The 18,597-nt window shown below is 46.0% G+C and overlaps 1 protein-coding gene across 1 annotated transcript in view; it reads left to right on the top strand.

Annotated features, from left to right (window-relative positions):
* Window positions 1–3,096: 3,096 nt before the first annotated feature.
* Window positions 3,097–18,597, top strand: part of KPNA3 (karyopherin subunit alpha 3) — a 52,602-nt gene continuing 37,101 nt past the window's right edge. Inside the window, exon 1 of the mRNA XM_080608039.1 lies at window positions 3,097–3,280. Within this exon, the coding sequence (XP_080464165.1) occupies window positions 3,203–3,280 (78 nt within the window). The 5' untranslated portion in view covers window positions 3,097–3,202. The remainder of the gene's footprint in view (window positions 3,281–18,597) is intronic.

Here is an 18,597-nt window from a genome sequence, read left to right as displayed (position 1 = left end):
TGGCAGCCTTTAACAAAGCTTGAGTCTTTACCAGGATTTACTTCATGTTCATTACTAAGCCTTAGTCACCATGAGGTAAGAACATAACTTTCCCTATGAAGACAAAATTTGACTTCAGTGACAGTAAGTACTGCAAACATGCATTAATAGCCTCCCTCTATCAGACAAGGGAAAGCAAGCCCCAAAAGTTAACATCTGCTGGGAATTAGGGAGCACTTGAAAAGCAGCATATTTTATAGAGAAAAGCTCCCTCCTGCTCCACTGTGCCAATGGTCTTATGTTGTCACAGCAGTCTTGAAACCCAAGCCAGAGATGCTTAGGCATCCCATTTTGGGATGGGTGAGCAGGACATGAGACTGATGAGTGGTTTAGGTGATCTTGGAGACTTAATTAACAGTCCTTGCACCTTTCTGTGATTAGAAGTGGCACGATTTTATGGACTGTTTTTGACAGCCAATTCAGCAGCAGCAGTTTGAGACCACACCACCTTGCCAGCTGCCCCCCTCTTCTGCTGGGAGCAACAGGAGGCACCCACACCTCCTTCACGCTGTGGGTCTTGGCTTCAGCTACCTGTGACTGTGAATAGAGAGAATGGGGAGCTGACACATGTTTTATTCACCCCTCCTGCCTTCTGACAGCCACTAGCAGGGTGGGACTGGCAACAGGTCGCATCTTAAATCACCGCACCTAAATCTCCCCGAGCTTTCTTGCAGGGACAGCCGGCAAGAGCGTGACTCAGGTTCATCACATTTCTTTCACATGCTGGTTTTCTTGCAACTATATTGACTGGCAGATATAGGCAAGATTACAGACAGCAAAAGAGCAAGTGACTAGCTACCACAGGAGTAAGCAGCCTCTTGACACTGCGTTCTTGAGGTGATTTCCAAAATATGGCAGTATTGCCAGCTGGGTCAATTTGTTTAGCTGAAACCAACAGATTGTCCCAGAAACAAACACAGCTCGACTCTGTTCAGCCATGGGATACCCAAAGAGCTGTTACAGTCCCTCATCTCTGAATTGTTATGAAAGATTTTTCCTCCCCATGCCTCTTAAGTGACAAAATTTATATTGTTGAGGCACTGAAGGTACTCACAGACCTTGCTGGCCACAACCAGCCTCCCTTCTTCCCCTTCACCTCTTCCAGTGGCCCAGGAGCCCCATTTCAGCCCTGCCCTGGACATCAGCCTACCTCAGGGCCCGTGGCCAGGCAGGGCTGTGGTGGAGCTGGAGACCAGCCCTGCTGCAGCACTGCTGGGGCAGGGACTGATGGCCCCGGGGGGCTGAAAAGGAGTGGGAGGGGGCAGCTCAAGGCCAGTAAATCCTATGAGTGTGCTTGAGGGCTTGACATGTACATTTCAGGTCTTGGTGGCCAGGAACATGTTAATATGAAGCTCATGTGGTGAGGCTACCCTGGCTACCCATGGCTACCCTGAACCACAGGGTTCACTCAGTTTCCCAAGTAGCAAAGTACTGGTAGTATCTGTTAATTACAGTGCCAAAAAGTAGTACTTGCTTAACTACATCAAAATGTTTTCTCTCTGAGTACATGCAAGTTTAATTATATAGTCATGAGCACCACTTTATTCAGGCAATAAAACTGATCAAACTACCATGTAGCTCTGTCTAAGAGGCATTCAATACCTGAGGGTCTACTAAGAGGAATCAAACGCACTACAGACACTCTGATAGGCTTATACCATGAGGAAGAAGAAATGGGATAGAAAAGACATTGCCACGATTGCATCTATAAATTTTATCTATCTGGTGGAACGGCTATAGATTTATGGATCGGTAAATTGAGTTGTTGCAGTCTGGGCGCTTTCCATTTCTTATTTGTAAGTTTTCCATGTTACCTCATAGGTTATACTGAACAAAGCTCCTTTGTTCGTGGCAATGGCCAGCAACTCCTGAAGAGGATAACTGCAACACCCCGTCTGGCAGCGACCGAGCCGGCGTTGCTCTGATGTCCGAGCGGGTCTGAGTAAGCCACAGCTGGCAGCTGCAGCCACCTTTCTTGGCGGGTAAAGCAAAGCTCTCAGCTACTGAATCTGCTTCGGCAGCTCTGCCGAGGACAGCTGGGCAGCTGGATCCAGTTCCCCTTCAAAACTGCAAGCGTCGGGCCCAGACGCCGCCTCTGACATGAGCCGTCTTGACAAATGCCGTCACACTGCTTGTGCCGCATGGGCTTTGCCTGCTCTGGGCTCCTTCTTCTCTTCCATTGCTAGCAGTGGTGATGAAGCACTCCCAGGTAAAAAAAAGTCAGGAAAACGCACAGAGGGACGTGTGTCGGGAGCCAAAACTGCGTGGATACAGGAGGGATGGAAGTGATGGAAATGCTACACCGGTCCCTTAGATACACACATTTGGCACACAGCTGAAAGACGGTGACGAAGCACGAGTCTTTCAGACTTTATTCCTCTGCAGCAGGCTGCAAGCCTCGCTATAGAAGAGCAGGCAGCTACAGGTCACCGCCATTTCGGTGATGTGAAGAAGGGCTGGGGGATTAAGGAGCTGAGTGATTAGAGGGGGACTCTCTGAAAATGGGGTCTGTAAGGGTATGTCGCAGACCGTGAGGTGGTGTCAGGCGGGCTAGGTGTGAACATGACACATTTTGGGGTATTTTTTTTTGGGGGGGGACAGTTTTTTTGGGTTTTATTCCTCAGAAATAGTGTTTCACGGCGGCCTGGGGGCTGAAGTAATTTTGACGGCTATGGGGGGGGATCTTTTGGTCACAGCGGGCGCGCGGCCCCCCTCAGACACCAGGGGAGCCCCCGTGGAGAGGGCGAACGCCACGGCCGCTCCCTGACAGGCCGGGACCAACGGCTCCTCCCGCTCCACGTGCGAGGCCGCCGCCCTCGGGGGAGGGGGGGGGGGGGAGGGGGGGCGAAGAACTACACCTCCCACCATGCCCCGCGCCCCGCGGGTAGCGCAGCCTCTCCTCAGCCCGAGCTGGGCGGGGCGGGGCGAAGCGGCAGAGCCGCGCCGCCATTGGCCGAGCCGCGCCCGCCGCTCTCGCGGTCGCTAGGCAACGGCGCGCGCGCCCGTGCCGTCCCCCCCCCCCCCCGCTCCCGTGCCGTCCCCTCCCCTCCCACCACCGCGCGCGCGTTCTCGTCACGGCGCGTCCCCCGCCCCTCGCGCGAGCCGGAGCCGCCGCCGCCGCCGCCGCCGCTGCCGGAGCCGCCTCAGAGCCGCCGCCGCCGCCATGACCGACAACGCCGCCGCCGCCGGGCTGGAGAACCACCGCATCAAGAGCTTCAAGAACAAGGGCCGCGACGTGGAGGTGGGCGGCAGCGGCGGTGGCCGCGGCCTGGCCTCCCTCCTCCTCCTCGCCCTCCTCCTTCCCGCCGCGGCTGAGGAGGAGGAGGAGGAGGAGGAAGGCCGGGTGAGGGGGGGTGGGGGGGTGGGAAGGCCGGCGGCGGTTTGTTCTCCTCCGTCATGAGGGCGGCGGCCCCCGGGGGCTGGAGAGGAGCACAATGGGGCCGCCGCCGGGGGGGGGCCGCCCCCGGGCCCCGCTGAGGGCCGCTGCGCCGCCTGCAGCCGGCCCTCGGGCTTCGTCTGGCAATATTCGGGGGGGTTACGCGCTGCCTCGCCCCAAAACGCCGGGCTGGGGGGGCATCGGGGGGCCCCCTTCGCCCACGGGGGTCCCCTCTCACCCACTGGCCCCCTCCGGCCCCCCTCGCCCCCAACGGCCTCCAAGGGGGGCGTCCTCGGTGCCAGCCCCCATCGAAGCCAGGGGGAAAACCCCTCACCTTATGGTTGTTTTTTTTTTTGGGGGGGTGAGAAACGGAAAAAAAAGGGGTGTGTAAGGGTTGTGCTGGAATCCCACTCCAAGCCTGGTGAGGGTTCGCGGGAACGGGGAGCCGAAACGCGTGTCAGGTAACTGCCGGGTTCTCCTCAGGGTGCTCGCCTCGCTGCTGGTAGCCCACCGCGACACGATCGCCGAAACGCACCTCTGTCATCGGTCCGGCCGGGGCTTTAGCCCTCCGAAAGCACATTTCGTGTCTGAGCAGAATTCACACCTCCGCTGCTATTGTTTGGGTGGAGACGGTTCTATGCGGGTCAGCCTTGGCAGCGGCAGTGCCTTTAAGATGACATTCACCATGTAAACTGTTCTTAATTTTTGCTTAACTTAGTGACAGCGGGTCTTTCTCACGGATAATATTGTCTGCGAGGAGCGCGTTAACTTCAACACTCCTGGCTAACATTAGTAAACGCTAGCAAGCCGCTAAAAATTACCCATCTTTCCTTTAAGCGGTTGCTTTTCAGGGTAGGAGGAGGCGTGGTGGGTTTCTTTTTCCCCTTCTTATCCAGCGAGGCTCTTCCTGCTGCTGCTCCTCATTCATTTTGTCCTTGTCTCATCTCCCCGTGTTGCTTGCTGGCTTTGTTGCCGCTTTCCCAGCCACTGGCCTGAATCCATCGGAGCTCTAAACAGGGAAAGGTTAGGTATGCTCATGCCTAGTGTGAACTGATCTGTCACCCGTGCTTGCTTATGTTATAGCATGCCCAAGACTAGGGGAATTAAATATCCGCCTCTGTGGGGGGGAGGAGGAGAATCGACTGCCTAAGCTCCTCTGGAATTAGTTAGACCAGACCGGCTAAGGTACCTTAGCTCTCAGGAGAACAGTTCCTCCTGAAGTGGAGTAATTATTTTGGAATAGGGTATTTGCTGTTACGGAGAAGTATATCCTCTAGGGTTATCTTCCAGTATGCTGACTGACTTCCTTTTGTAGCTGAGCCTAAGACTTTGCCAGATAACCACGTTAACGGTGCCAGAACCGAAGCTTTCACCCATGCTTTTGAAAAAGCATTAAAATCAAAGAAGCACCTGTCTTCTGGGGGCACCAAACAGGTGAAACTCAGGAGTGAGTAAAAGTTGTACACTTGTGCAGGTATGCTAATTGAATTTAGGTGCATTTCTCATCTTTCACAGGCCTTTAAGTGAACCAGTGTCTTTCATGTTTCCCAACACAAGTCACGTGTGAAATTTTTTACCATACCTCCTTTTTGGCTTTTTTTTTCTAATCATGGTACTTATTCAAAAGTTCAGAGTGTTCTGCGAAGTAAACTTTATGTAACTTGGGTACCTAGAAGTAAAACCGGGTAAGCTAAGTTTATAGCAGAGAATGAAGGAGCCCAGCAGGACCACGTAATTGCCATTACTTGCTGTGCTTCTCTTGAGGTACTACTACGCAGTCTGACAATGTGTCTGTATTTAGTGAAAATTATCAGTTCTCCACCAAACAGTTCTTTCCTAAATCAAGTATTGTACATAATTCTCAACTGTCAGCAATAAAATACGCTTGTTTCAGTGCCTGTGCTTCAATAAGGAGTGTTACATAAAGATCCTGCCTCCAATTTTCTTGTACTCTGAAAACCAAGATGAGAAGTGCTGTTGCTGATCTGCATCTATGCTTTTTGTCAGATTCCACCAATGAGGAAAAAAGTGGTTAGAACGACGGAGTAATAAATCATGGTCTGGTATCTAGATTATATCCTTCGGAAAATCTCAAATATTCAAGGCCGTGTGCTCTCCGGTTCGGTTTGAAAAGTGTTGTTTGAGTCACCTTCTGCCTGGAGACAGTCCCTGCCTTTGAACTCATCAGCCTTGAATGCGTTTTAAGAGTACCTTAGTAGTCTTCCTTTGGCTTCTAATAAATACTGATGAGTTGTTATTGATCCCCTCTGGGTACAGACTATTATGGCAGACCAAAACACTCCTTTAATTTGTAGTTAACTCATATTTTATTACTGGGTTTGCTAGGCCACGATCATCTTTGCGTTTCGTTAATGCAACCGTAAGGGAAACAAAGGATTAGTAAGCACTGGTTTCACGTTAAGACAGACCTTCGTACCCCGTGCCACTTCTCTCTGGGCTCCTTTTCTAGGACCGAAGAGAAGGATCTGCTGGGCAGGTGCGCGCAGACTCCTTGACCTGCACAGGCCCACTCTGCTTCTCTGAGTTTGAGGTTTGGGTGGAAGTTTCTCACCTTTTAGTTGCCTTCTTGTGTTAATGAGGTAGAGTTGTGCATGTAGAGCTGGAATTCTGGTTTTGAAGCATTAATACTAAAGGCGTTTATCTCCAAGCAAAATCAAATGCCAGAAACAAAGCATTAGTCACTTAATATTAGCTTGCGTTCTCGCTTTTATTAGCGAGACTCTTCTGTTTTTATAGGCCCTGAGATGTGATTAGCAGCAGTCAGAGCTAACCTGAACCAGCAGAGCTGGGCGCTGAGGAGCCAAGCGGCTTCGTTTGGACCAACGACTGTCACAGCAGTTTCTCCTTACAGCCTTCTCAATTTTATTTTCTCCAGAGATAAGAAGGGGCTTTTAAAATTGTCCCATGGATGGTGAGAAAGCCTTCCTGCGTTGATCACAGGCATGTAGCCTCAAGTGTCAGTGGGTGTTTTTCTAAATGTACAGCGCTGATTATTCCAATACAATTGAGGCTTTGCAGGAAAAGATTGAACAGTTTGCAATCGCTTAATTTGTAATACCCCTTGTAACTGCTGGCTTTATTTGTTTATAATTACATCCAAGATAACCTAGCTTTTATAAAACCAAACTTCAGCCTTCTGATTTTTTTTTTTTGTTTGCAGTTCTTCAGCTTCATTCTTTACCTGGTAACGTCCTTCCTGCAGCTTTTTACTCTTCTGACTTCCTGGACCAGAAACTTGTTACTTGTTCTGTATGACAAATAGCAGGCACCAATCTGTTGGCTCCCTGTCATGGTGTTTAAGTTGATAGATAAACAATTCAGCACATTTCTTTTTATCGGGATCAGTCAGCATCGTTGGCTAAAACTGAGGAAAAATTCTAGATAAACTGAGATGCTCTTATTTGTAGGACTGTCTGTATGACTTACTGTTATTTTTTGTGTGGTACAGTGAGACTGTGATCATGTAATTAGCAAAATGCATACTGGATCAAAAGTAAAGTTCCCTGTACTCCTGTAAAAAAGAGGCAGCAACTGAAGAGCTAGTACATTATAGCCTAAATAACTACTTGTAAAAACTTTTTAATGACTGGGATTAAAATTTCCTTTTTCTATGTTTGTCATGCCTCTAATCGCAAGGCAAAATAATACAGACATTTGGTATCTTGAACTTTTGTTGTTTGATCTGTAGCGTGAACCTCCTGAAATGTGTTAAAGGCTATTTACCAAAAGGAGGCATAGCTACCCTGTCATCTTCCACCTCCCAGTGCTATATTTGATTTTAAATTACTGAGGTCATGACCACTGATGTCTTCTCCCCAGTTACAGTTTTTTGGGGCCAGCTCTATCACCTTTTGGTCTATATCACCTTTGGCCTGGGGACTTTGCAGCATCCATTCTTACTCTTTACCTTCAGCCTCCTGATCCTATATGAGGCAGAGGAAGACACTGGGCTTAGCCCGGATCTCTGTCATCAGCTCGGGCATCTTCAGTATATTTACTCCCAGCTATTTTGCATCAACCCGGGTTCTTTCCGGAGCTCACTTTTACAGGTTGGTCAGCTTTCTGCTTTTCCCTCTGCTGGCACAGGATCTAATGCTGGCAAAAGAAGGGTTGGGAGGGAATAGGGCTGGACCAGCTGATTTAGGTTGGTTTAGGTGACCGTGGGCCTGCTGTCTTAATAGCCTTGCTGGCTCAGTGAAGCTCAGCAGTCAAAGTGAAAACACAGGTATCAGGTAGCTTCCTGCTGGGAACCACATTTAAGGTAAGATCTAATACTCTCGTGCAGAGCTTCTGAGCTGTCCTGCAGCTTCTTTATTAACCTTTCAGGCCAGCATACCCTTGGGAGAATGCAGGTGTCCATGTCTGCACCTTGGAAAGAATTACTTGAGTAGGAAATAAGAGGTGCATGTGAGAAGCCTCCTTGCTTGCTGTTGCTGCAGAATTTTGTAAACTTTAGTTAGTCTGCAAGTAAAAAGTACAGTGCTGTCAAAAGTTTGTCACTCGTGGCAGAAAAAAACACTTAAGTTCACTTAGGTATACTGTCTTATGTTTTCCTTGTGAAATTCCAGATCAACTGTATGCATTGCTGTAAAATGTTCAAAGACACAGATACCTTGGGAGGACATTGTTTATTTCAACCTGTGAAGAAAGCAATTTGGAGATGGCGTCTTTTGATGAACGTAATCTTTGTAAGCTGATTGGGATCTGTGCTTGCTGTATTGTCTGATTTTTTTAATTTTTTTTTGGGGTGATCTTGTGGGGACCCAGGAGTCGGACTTGATGATCCTTGTGGGTCCCTCCCAACTTGGGATATGTTGTGATTCTATGACATTGTTAGTTGCTGTAGAAATATGCCAAGATTTAGGTAATCTTCTGTAATTACAGGTTGTTTTCTTTTTTTTTTCATTCTTTAGTATGTCTAGCAACTATAGCTGTTGTTCTACTATCCCTAAAACCTCTCCTATTAAAGGGTAGGTTATTAACGTGTAAACTGTCAGGAGCAACATAACTGTCATACTAGTTCTAAGAGCTCTCTAACTATTCTTACATAAGTTGTTTGAGATTTTCATAATGTTTGTGCAGTTCTAGCACAAATCCAGGCTTTTTTTTTTCATCTAAAACTTCATTATTTGAAGAGGCAGTGTTTAGGAGGATGTACCAGCTACAACCGAGCGATCAGATTTGCATTTATTGTGAGGTTGGAAGTGGAATTAGGCACCTAGTGTATGAAATTACGGCCTGAAGAGGCAACAAGGTGGCTGAAGCTGATGGGACATGTAAAGAAATTGCCAAGTAAACTGACTTGAGATGCAAAAAACTGTAAAGCCTATGTATTTTCCAAGAATACAGGCTATTACTTCTAAAATACCTGGCACTGTGTAATACTGATGCTGGGCTGGTATTTATTCCTAGATACTTCTGTAAGAGCAGAAGCTGTGGGCTTTGCATTCTGTTTCACAGACCCTGACGTTGGTAGTCAGAGCCAGTTTCTTCCAAGAAGCTGGTCCTGCCCCAGAACCGGCAGTGCAATGGGGTGGGCTAGGTGCAAAGCTCTTCACGTTTCTTCTGATCTGCTCCCTTAGCTTCCTGCGCTGGCCTGTCACGTCCAGGAGAAGACAAGTGGCGGCTCAAAGTGTGGTTGGCGTGGAGGGAGAAAGCACGCCGTGTGCGTGGGGTGGTGCTTGATGTCGGGTGCTTATCCCTTCGCTGTCAGGCTGATGCCATTGAATCTGCTGAGGAAGTTCTGTGCCCTTTCTTCTGGGTCAACTGGCACTCGTCTCCTCTCTCAGGTTAAGCAAATGTTACCGTCGGTTTTGAGCTTGATTTGGTGTGTGTGTTTAATAAAGTACAGCAAGCACAAAATAGGAGTGTGTGCTGCATGGATGGCTGCAGAACTAGAGGCAAAATGAGTATCCTTCCCCATTCAGCCACCTACTGCCGCATTACTCATTTCCCTCATACTCTGTAGTGCCTGTGAACAGCTCAGGGTCTCTTCTGCGTTTTTAACCTTGGTAATTGTCAAGTTCAGTAACAAATGGACTTCGGAGGCAGTGATGGAAGAGGTGATTTGCAAAATCAGCTCGGAGAAATGGCTTCCTCATAGTTTGACTTGTTAGCCTTGATGGAGGTGTATTTCAATGAGCAATCAAGCCCCACTGCAAACTTGCTGGTGCAGAACCCAGTCAAAGCTCATTTGCATGAGGATAAGGTGGTCAGACAAGGTGTTAGGGCACCTTGTGCCTGTTTTTTGGGGATGCAGTAAGGGATTCCTGGCTGGGTGTAGCGTGAGATCGCAGGTTTGCAGTTCTCAGCATGATCTAGTCCTTGCCTTCTCCTAGGCAGCTGCAATCTAAGTCCCAGTATCGATGGAATTACGTGGAGATGTTGTAGTTCCCTCCCAGGTGAGCCAAGGTCACCGTAACCAGCAAACACCGTCACTGTATGTGGGTTTTTGGCATCAGAGTCTCTTGCTTCTTTGCATGCTCGCAACCAAATGGATGCAAAGTCAGAGGTGGTGATTTCTCTGCATCGAAAATCTGACTTGTGGCCAGGTAGAGACTGCTCTCCACACCAAGAGCAAATCCTGAAGTGAGGTCCCAGCCAGGAGTCAAGGAGAAGGCTGAGAAAGGTCCCAGCCAGGAGTCAAGGAGAACATAGGCTGTCAGTGCGAAGAGTTCATAACATGGAACGAGCAATTGTGGAGAACACCCTTCCAGGCAAGCAGAGGTGTTTAAGGGGCTCTGACACAAGTCCATCAGAACCAGGCCACTTCTGGTGGTCTGACTTCTTAGGGCTAGCTGGTGCCCTTTTTATGGAAGGGTAAACTGCAGGCACCTCAAGGAGAGAACCTTCAGGCAGGAGAAACATGAATTCAGGTTCATGTCACGTGAAAAAAGTGAGGTAGAAGCATCTAGAGTTCGTGACACTGCAATGATTACATTTGGAGGGGCTGCTGATAGGGTTCCTAAAGGATCGTGGGATGTTGCTGGAGTGTATTTTCCGGCTCCCAGTGCTCCATTTTCTTCCAGGCTTGTCAGCTGGGTCTGTTTTCTCTTGCATCTTGAGCAGAATGATCTCTTCGTAGATTTAATTAGGCAGCTTGCACATTTAATTTTTTTTTGTGCCTTTTGATTATGTCTTTCAAAAATAGGGGGGGAAAAAAAACAAACATTTAATTTGAGTCATGTAACAGTAGACCAAAAAAACTTAGGATGGTTGAATACAGTCTAGCTCTCTAGGGACCTGTTGTTTTTTTTTTCATGGCACCTTGTAAATGTATGCAAATTGCAATTATTGTTTCCCATTTTATAGATGAGAATAATTGGACTTTTTTCCCTCATTTCACAGGGAGGATGCTTATAAATGTATCGTGTGAGGTACTTTGATATCACAGCTGAAGACTGTTTAAGTGTCTGGAGAGGGAGTGTCATTGTTCAAACATGGATTGTACAAGAAGGTGTCGGGCTGGTATTTGGCCTGGTAGCTGTTCGTTCTGTTACGAGACATCTAGGTTGTTGTCCTTAGCCTGAACTGATGCTTCTGGAAGGGATGTAAGAAAATAAGTCGCAAATTCAGTGTCTGGGTTACAGACCAGCCCCAGAAAGGCGTCTGCCACATTCTAGCTTAAAGAGGGAGGGAGTTGGGGAGAGTTATTCTGTGTGCTTGTTTTTTTTTTTTTTCGTTTAAAGGAGGGGAAAGGGGAAACTAGTATAAATATTGGACAAGCTTAAGAATGTCCTGTCTTCTGTGACAGTTGCCACAGAAATCTGTGAGGCCTTTCTGACCAAATACTTCATTTTGTAACTGGTTATTGAAAGTAGTCACCTACAATGATGACTTCCTTAGAAATTCCAGGGGAGGGCAGAGCTGGGGTCGTGTGGGGAGAGAGCAGGGCAGCACGGATGCTTTGCTTCAAGGAGAGGGTGTGCTTCTGGTTCCGGGAGGCTCTAAGGCATCTGATACATGGTTCTTGCAACACAAGGAAATCATAAATATCTTCAGTGTTTGCACAACTGAATGGGAATTTGTATGCTGGCAAGAGCAGATTCCTGTAACCTAAACCTGTACCAATGTTTTGAATCCTTGGATGTATTTAGTGTGTCCAGAAGCCTTAGTCTTCTAAATTTTTAAAAAATTTGAATAGGAATCACTTGTAATTAGCCTATCTTGATCACCCAGTGTTCCAGGTGTATGTATATAAGGTGTCCGGATAAGGCAGACCTGCCACCATTGTGAAAATCAAAGAGAGAAGGGACAACTTGTCAGAGTTAAACTTCATTCAGCATGCCCTTCTGTTTCCAAAAAAAAAAAAAAATACAGGAAAAGACAAAATGCTTGCTACAGGTATCCTGCAGATCAGCAGCTTCTTTTGGGCTGTAACATGAACGTCAGAACTCCAGTTATGTTCCTCAAGGCTGGCCCTTTGTGAAGTGAGGCTTGTCAAAGCGAGACGTTGCCCCAGTCCCTTGGAACGCTGTGTGGACAGATTGCTTTTCCCGGTAGGACCGCAGGACAAAATTACTGCTGCGAATTAGCTGGTGATCCTGTTGGCCTGAGCAAACAACCATTGTGCAGCGATGAGTTAGCTTGGGGTTACCTGGAAACTTCAGCTGGACTTAGGTGGAGCCCGTGTGGCTGCATTAAATCTTCCTCTGATGTCAGAAGAGGTGTGATGAGCGGCGTTAAGATTTCCATCTGAATGGAAATGCTGTGAAACTTTTTGCTAGGTATAATGAGCCTGATTCACACCGCAGCAGAGACTGGAAATCTATACGTGCGTGGTGATGTTGGATAGAGAATTCCAGCTCTTCTTTTACGCTGTATTAAAACACCAGATAATGTTGATTGTATTCCAGGCTGCTTCGTGTCCTTCAATATCAGTGCAATTTGTGCTGAATGCAGCCAGCTAAATTGCTTTGGGTCCGGTCTCCTGAGAACGCTGATACATCTGTACTTGTAAACCAGGTAATTGGTGTATGGAAATTAAAACAGGAGTGCTCACTGCTTTGGTCGTAGCTCAGTACACAGCTTAAACAAATGCAAAGAGGGGGTATCAGGACCTTGAAGAGCTTCCTTATAACACAGGTGGTTAAAAAATAAACTTGGCAACCGCTTTTCTGCCAAGATCACTTGGAGCAGTAGAAGCAGATAACATGGATGGGCAGCTTTGTCTGCTTCCGTAGGGCTTTCAGGTGACTCAACACCGTGAGCAACAATAATTGGAGGCTTGTGGCTTTTCATATTGGCATGCGTGTCCGACTTCAGTGAGTCATTGCCCATCGCTAAGTGAAAGAGTCAGTGGGTATCTGATGCATTCAGTTTGCTGAGACTGTCCAGGTTCAGCTACGTGAATTATCTTGCCCCAGACTGGCTAACAAAAAGCAGCTGGTATTCATTTTAGAGGCCCCAAAGTGGGGAGTAAAAATATAAAATAAACTAGTGTGGTAGCTCCAACTGAAAAAGTAGTAGTTTCTCCTCAATGGCCTTTGTGAGTCCCAAACAAAACAGACTGTGGCATCAAATAGAGTAGCACAATCACTGCACTCTGCTCCTGATGTCCCTAGTACTGCATTAAAAGTTCCTAGCCAAAAGGAATCTTTATTCTTGTAAGATTCTGCAGTGCACAGAGAATCTGAACTAAGTTCTAATACTTTCAGCAAAGTAATATAATGTTTTCCTAAGAGGAACAAATACCTTTAGGGCACAACAGCCATCAAATGAAATAAAACTCTTGGAGTCTCAGGTCAGTGTGCAGGTACGTTGTCTTATTTGGTTGCTTTGGTGGAGCTGGTGCTCGTGTTGTGGAATCTACGCACCCTGCCTGCATTTCTAACCAGCTGGGTGGCCTTAATTTAATAGGAGCTGTGATAACAAAGCCAGAGGTGGCGATGTGCTAATGTTGTAGTCTATTTGACTGCGGAAAAAAATCACTTTTTCTTCAAAGAATAATTTGGAGGTTTATAGGAGTACTCGGTAATTAGTTAAATCTCACGACTGGGTGTGAGGAAGAAGTCTGCTTTCATTATGCACTGGGTGTGGGAGCGTGAGGTTAGCCAATTATCCATGCTGCTCGTACCTAAAGGAATAAACCTAGCAGGGAGGCTTAATTCTGACTATACGTTTGGTTTAGTTTGGCATGGATAGCAAATCTTTTCACGTGTCCGAAAGAAATAGGGGGATCAGTGTCCACATCATCGTTGGTTTCAGTTCTTCCAGTTTGAAGTACTTGCATTCACACCACCGTGATGCTATCCCGAAATTTTGGCTTAATCATCCCAAAACTTTGATTAAGGGTATTAATTTTGCTTGCAGTTCTTGGAGTAGGCTCTGTGTGCTTTGAAAATGTGAACAAGGAGAACAGCAGCATCACCTTCTATCAGTGTCTCTTTGCGTGACATTTCGTTTGGCTGAAGCCAGCTCTAACAGAGTGAGTAAAACAATATCATCAGGCTAAGCCTCAACTTTGAACGCACCAACAAATGATATTCCTATGCAAATACAGAACGTTTAACTTCTAATGTTAACCAAAGATAGGCAGCTGCCAACCTTAGTCATCTCAAAGGCTGTATACAAACAAATATTTGAATTTTTTTGTCTTCTGACCAGAACCAGCCCAGCCCGTGGGGCTTTTGCATTTTCATGTGCATCGCAGTATTTCATGCTTGCTAAAAGGTGTCGGAGAAGGAATAAGGGGGTAAAAAAGGCTAGTAAAAATTCTGGGGAAGCACAGTGTTTAACTTCATCAGTGCAAACACCTCCTCTCACTGTACTGCACCCATAGCTACCTTGTAAACTATTTAAAACTATGCTCTAGGGTATGCTCGTATGCAAGGGGGGAGGTATTAGTTAAATCCAGTCCAGCTGTTGGAAGTGGGCCAGTTTTTCTTCAGTTAGGCAGGTGGAAGCAGATTGGAATTGACTTGCAAATACTAAGCTTTTCTGGTGCCCTGTATGCTTAATCAAGCTACCTTACTCTCCCAGCTATGCATTCAGGGGAGCTCTTGCCCGTCAGCATTTATATTCTGGTTTTCTGAGACTGGTTCCTTTCATGGTGAGAGGCAAGAGCAGAAGTAAAGAATTTAAATGAACAGTTATCTTTTAATGAAGTTTGTAGACCCTGAGAAATTAGAGTCAGTCAATGAATTTCTTCCCTCGTCTCCACTTAATGGCTGAAAGTTCAAAAGTAACTAAATGCACGTCTTATCAAAGTTCCTGAAAATATGTTTTGTGTCCACAGAATTGCCAAAATTGATATTGGTGAGTGGTGTTTGTCTTGTCCAGATGAAGCTGGCTCCTCTGTTCCAGGACTAGCAGGGATACTGAAACCTGCTGGAGAGCAGGAGCAGGCAGCTAGCTGCTAGTGGGCTAGCTGGCAGGATTGCTGCTCTGGCTTGCCTAAAACATCTGTGTCCTGCTCTCCATCTGTGAGTTTTTCTGGCCTCACTCCTGTTGCAATGCACGTGGTGTGTAAGTGCGCTGATTAAAAGATGTCACTCCTCAGGTATCCCACTTAACGAGGTGGCTGGTCTGGGGGAGTACCACACAGCTCCAGATCTCGTTGTTACACTGGTAGGGAGATTTTGAGTCACTAAATGATGGCTGCGCTTTAATCTCCCCTCTGACATGATAGTTATAGCTAAAAATGGTTAAAAAGTTTAAAGTTTATACCATTTACCATGGCAGTTTGATTTTTTTTAATGTAAAGAGGATGTATGTTGTTGATGGAAACCCGAAGACTATTCCCAGTATGTCATTGCGTGTTGAAATCTAACTTGCATAAAACAGTACCAAAGTTTTACGTCCACTACTGCTCTCCTAATAGCCCTTCCACTTATGACTGCTGTGTCTCAGATGGTTTTGTCCTTTTGAATTAGCCGGAGTTTTCTTCTCGTATAACTTTGGTAGGAGTGTCACATGTGTGTATTATTTTCAGGAGAAACACACCACGTTACATATTTGCTACATAGGGATTTGGAAAACTTATTAATTTGTTCTGATATACATTAGACTAAAAGAAATGATTAGTTGCTGGATTTCTTGATTTTTTCCTTTGGTTTACAGAAGCCATGAGTTGCCTTTTCAAGTAGTTTAATTTATTGTGCAGTTAACTTTTACTGAGTTAGAGCAAAGGCCCAAGAGGCCAAAGAAGCACACTTAAGAGACTTAATTCTCCCCTTAGAAGCTTAATCTAAATGCTGTCCAAAACTTTGAAGTACTTTTTTTGTTTCTTTGCTACATGAGTGTGGATGGGCCATCATAAAGGCATCAAGAGGTGGTGTTGCAGCAGCGATACTTGCTCTTTAACGTGTAGTGAGCATCCTGTGCACCTTTGTACAGCGTTTCACAAGCAGGGCTAGTTTAGTACATATGGCTGAGCCAGAGGGTCCCAAGTGTTCAGTCACTTAAAAATGCTTCCTTAAATGCGTTGTTGGCAAGGGTTGCTATTACGATGACAAGTCAGAAATTCGTAGGATTATCTTCAGCCATTGCGTCCTGGTATCAGGAGTTCCACGTTCGGTTTGTCGTCATAGACCATCTATCAGCTGAAGAATTGGGAGAAATTTTCCTTCCCCGTAGGTGTCTCTGATGTTAAGCTTTGAGGTTGCTTGTCATCCTCTTGTTGGAGGAGAGATACCGGAGTTGAAACACTGATCTGGTGAGAATAGTTGTTTTCTGTAGCTTCTGCCCATTAAAGGGTATCAAACTGTTTTGCAGGAACAGTAGCATTCTCTGAAGCCTTGTTTTTGGGCACGGATTTCTGTAAACTGCTTTAGTTTCAAGGCTTGATCTCTTAACAAATTTTGATCTTCTGTCAGCTTAGCATTGTTGTGTCCTGTATCAGCCTGAAATAAGGTTCCTCAGTTTGTTAGGTTTGACTTCTCATCTCTTTCTGACCATTATGACAAGGATGGAAGAGCCTAAAAAGCAGCTCTGAAATATTTGCATTCAGTTAGGAGGAGGTGCAGTGGCAGTCTTTAACACAGCAGCCCTAATGTGCACAGTGACTTTGTTTGCTGCCATCTGAAATCAATTTCGGTTTTGGTCCTTTGGATCTGGAGGTTATTTCTCTTTGAAGTGGAAGATGTCAGGGGGAGACTGCTGGCATGTAACACTTTGCATCTGCCTTTGGAAGAGTATTCAGAAATACAGGGTGGAAGTGAGAACAGTAACTTACCTAACAGCATCTAGTAGACTTTTTGTTTTTCTGGATTATTTTATAAGATAAAATATCAAGGAACTTGACATTAGAAATACAGGTAACCATCTACGTTTGACTTAATTTTTTTCAATCATTTTGTACCTTGAAAATGGTGCGTTAATACCCCTGTGCTTAGGAGTGGGGTAGATTTAGTTTAGATTCTGTAGGAATAAGCTTACATCAGCTTGTGTTTTGTAGGGTTGTGCTTATGCAGAGTTTTCCCTTTCTGAGATTTAGAGCCTGGCTTTTAATCAGTGGAACGGTTCAGGTTTGTCTTGGGGTAGTTTTGGGATACGCCGCTTCAGCGTGACATGAAGTTACATGTTTGAGCACATTGAGCTCAGAAATGACTAGCTGGATGCTGTGGATGTCACACGCGGTATTACATCCAACATCTCGCTAGGCTTCAGCTAATACCGCCTAGAGAGATTTTAGCAGATGGCTGTCCTCCCAGCCTGAAAGCTGGTAATGAATCCACGGGGCTAGGATGCAGGATAATTTTGTCTCTACTCACTGTTTCAGCTGGGGAAAATGTTTAAGCTATTACAGTATAAATCTCTTTCAGATAGCACGTACTACCTCCATGCGTGCTGGGGCTTGCAGGTGGTATGAGAGCATGGTGTTCTGCTCACGGTGCTAGTGCTTCCTTAAAGGAGGGCTAGCACCAGTTCCCAAGACAGCTTCTTTGTGCGGTTGGGTTATGCTGTGTTTCCTTCTGGGGCTGTAGGAAGATGCTGATAACCTGCTGTGTTTCTGAAATGATTCATCTGAAACGCAAGCTTTAAATACCTATTTTTTAAGAAATGCCAAAAAAATTGCTGGATCACTTAAGTCTGTGTTGGGGGAATAAAATAAAAATAGATAAGATTACAAGGTACATTTATCAATCTGCAAATTGGAAAACAAAGCTTGCAAAAGCCCAGCAGGAGAGTCTGCTGTATAGCATGGTGCTATATGTTACCTGCATTCCCTGTCATCAGATGAGGGTGCAACACGTTTTTGGTCTTAAGAGTAAGGTCTTGCAAGGCAAGGGTAGCCAAATAGCAGGTGTTCAGAGGCCTGTAATGGGGTAGTCCCATCGCTACTGGGATCGTTGTCACCTCCTGTGGAAAAGAGGGAAAAAACCAAGATGGGGAACAGTTTAAACAAATCCTAATTAAATAGCAGGCATAAAACTAACAAATGAAATGGAATCTCTTTGGGAACTTCAGTCCCACATACGTGTAGGATGGACCGTAGCCCTAATGCTGCACTAACGAGTCTTGGATGGTCCCGGTGACCCCAACATGCTGAATTTTTAAAGATGCAGGGTCAACAGGAACCTCCGAGAGTGGGAGCCCATTCGTGAAGCTGAGGCTGGGCGATATCGCCGGTTATCAGCCTGCTTGCTCTGTGAATGGAGAAGCAGCTCTGGAGCCAGTGGTGCGTGTGCTGCCTTTTAAAGGAGGAAGGAAGGAAAGAAAGAAAATGTAGCAGAGCTGCTTTGAAAGAGAAACTACGTACAAGAAGTTTAAAGGGAAATACAAAAGAACAGGTAAAAGGATAAAACTCAGGTAGTGCAGGCATTGATTTAAGACACACATGAAAGCTCAGAAAATGTATGCGGCTACTAAGAAAAAGTGCACAAAGTTGAGAGGCTCTTTGAAGAATCTTTCTAAAGAGTGGTGGTGCTCTAAACGAGGAGAAGATGGGAGGCTTCCTGCACATCAAATGTAAAACCATAATGGAGTAGTCAAATGTTTTGAAGAGCAGTTTGATAAAAGAAACAACTAGTAAAGAAAAATAGAGACAGAATTGTAATAGGATAGGATCAGTGGGGCTGAAATAATGGGAGCATGAAGCAAAACACTGACTGAAAAGCTGAGTGAATTATTTGCCTTCAGAAAGAAGCTTAGGGTATTCCCAGTAGAGCTTTTGTGGAGGGTTGACTCCGAGTAACCATCTTCAGTCAAAGTATTGTTCG

The sequence above is a fragment of the Anser brachyrhynchus genome (assembly GCF_964034855.1).
Source record: "Anser brachyrhynchus genome assembly, chromosome: 1".
Taxonomy (NCBI): domain Eukaryota; kingdom Metazoa; phylum Chordata; class Aves; order Anseriformes; family Anatidae; genus Anser; species Anser brachyrhynchus.
This window is presented reverse-complemented; position numbering and strand designations above follow the sequence as displayed.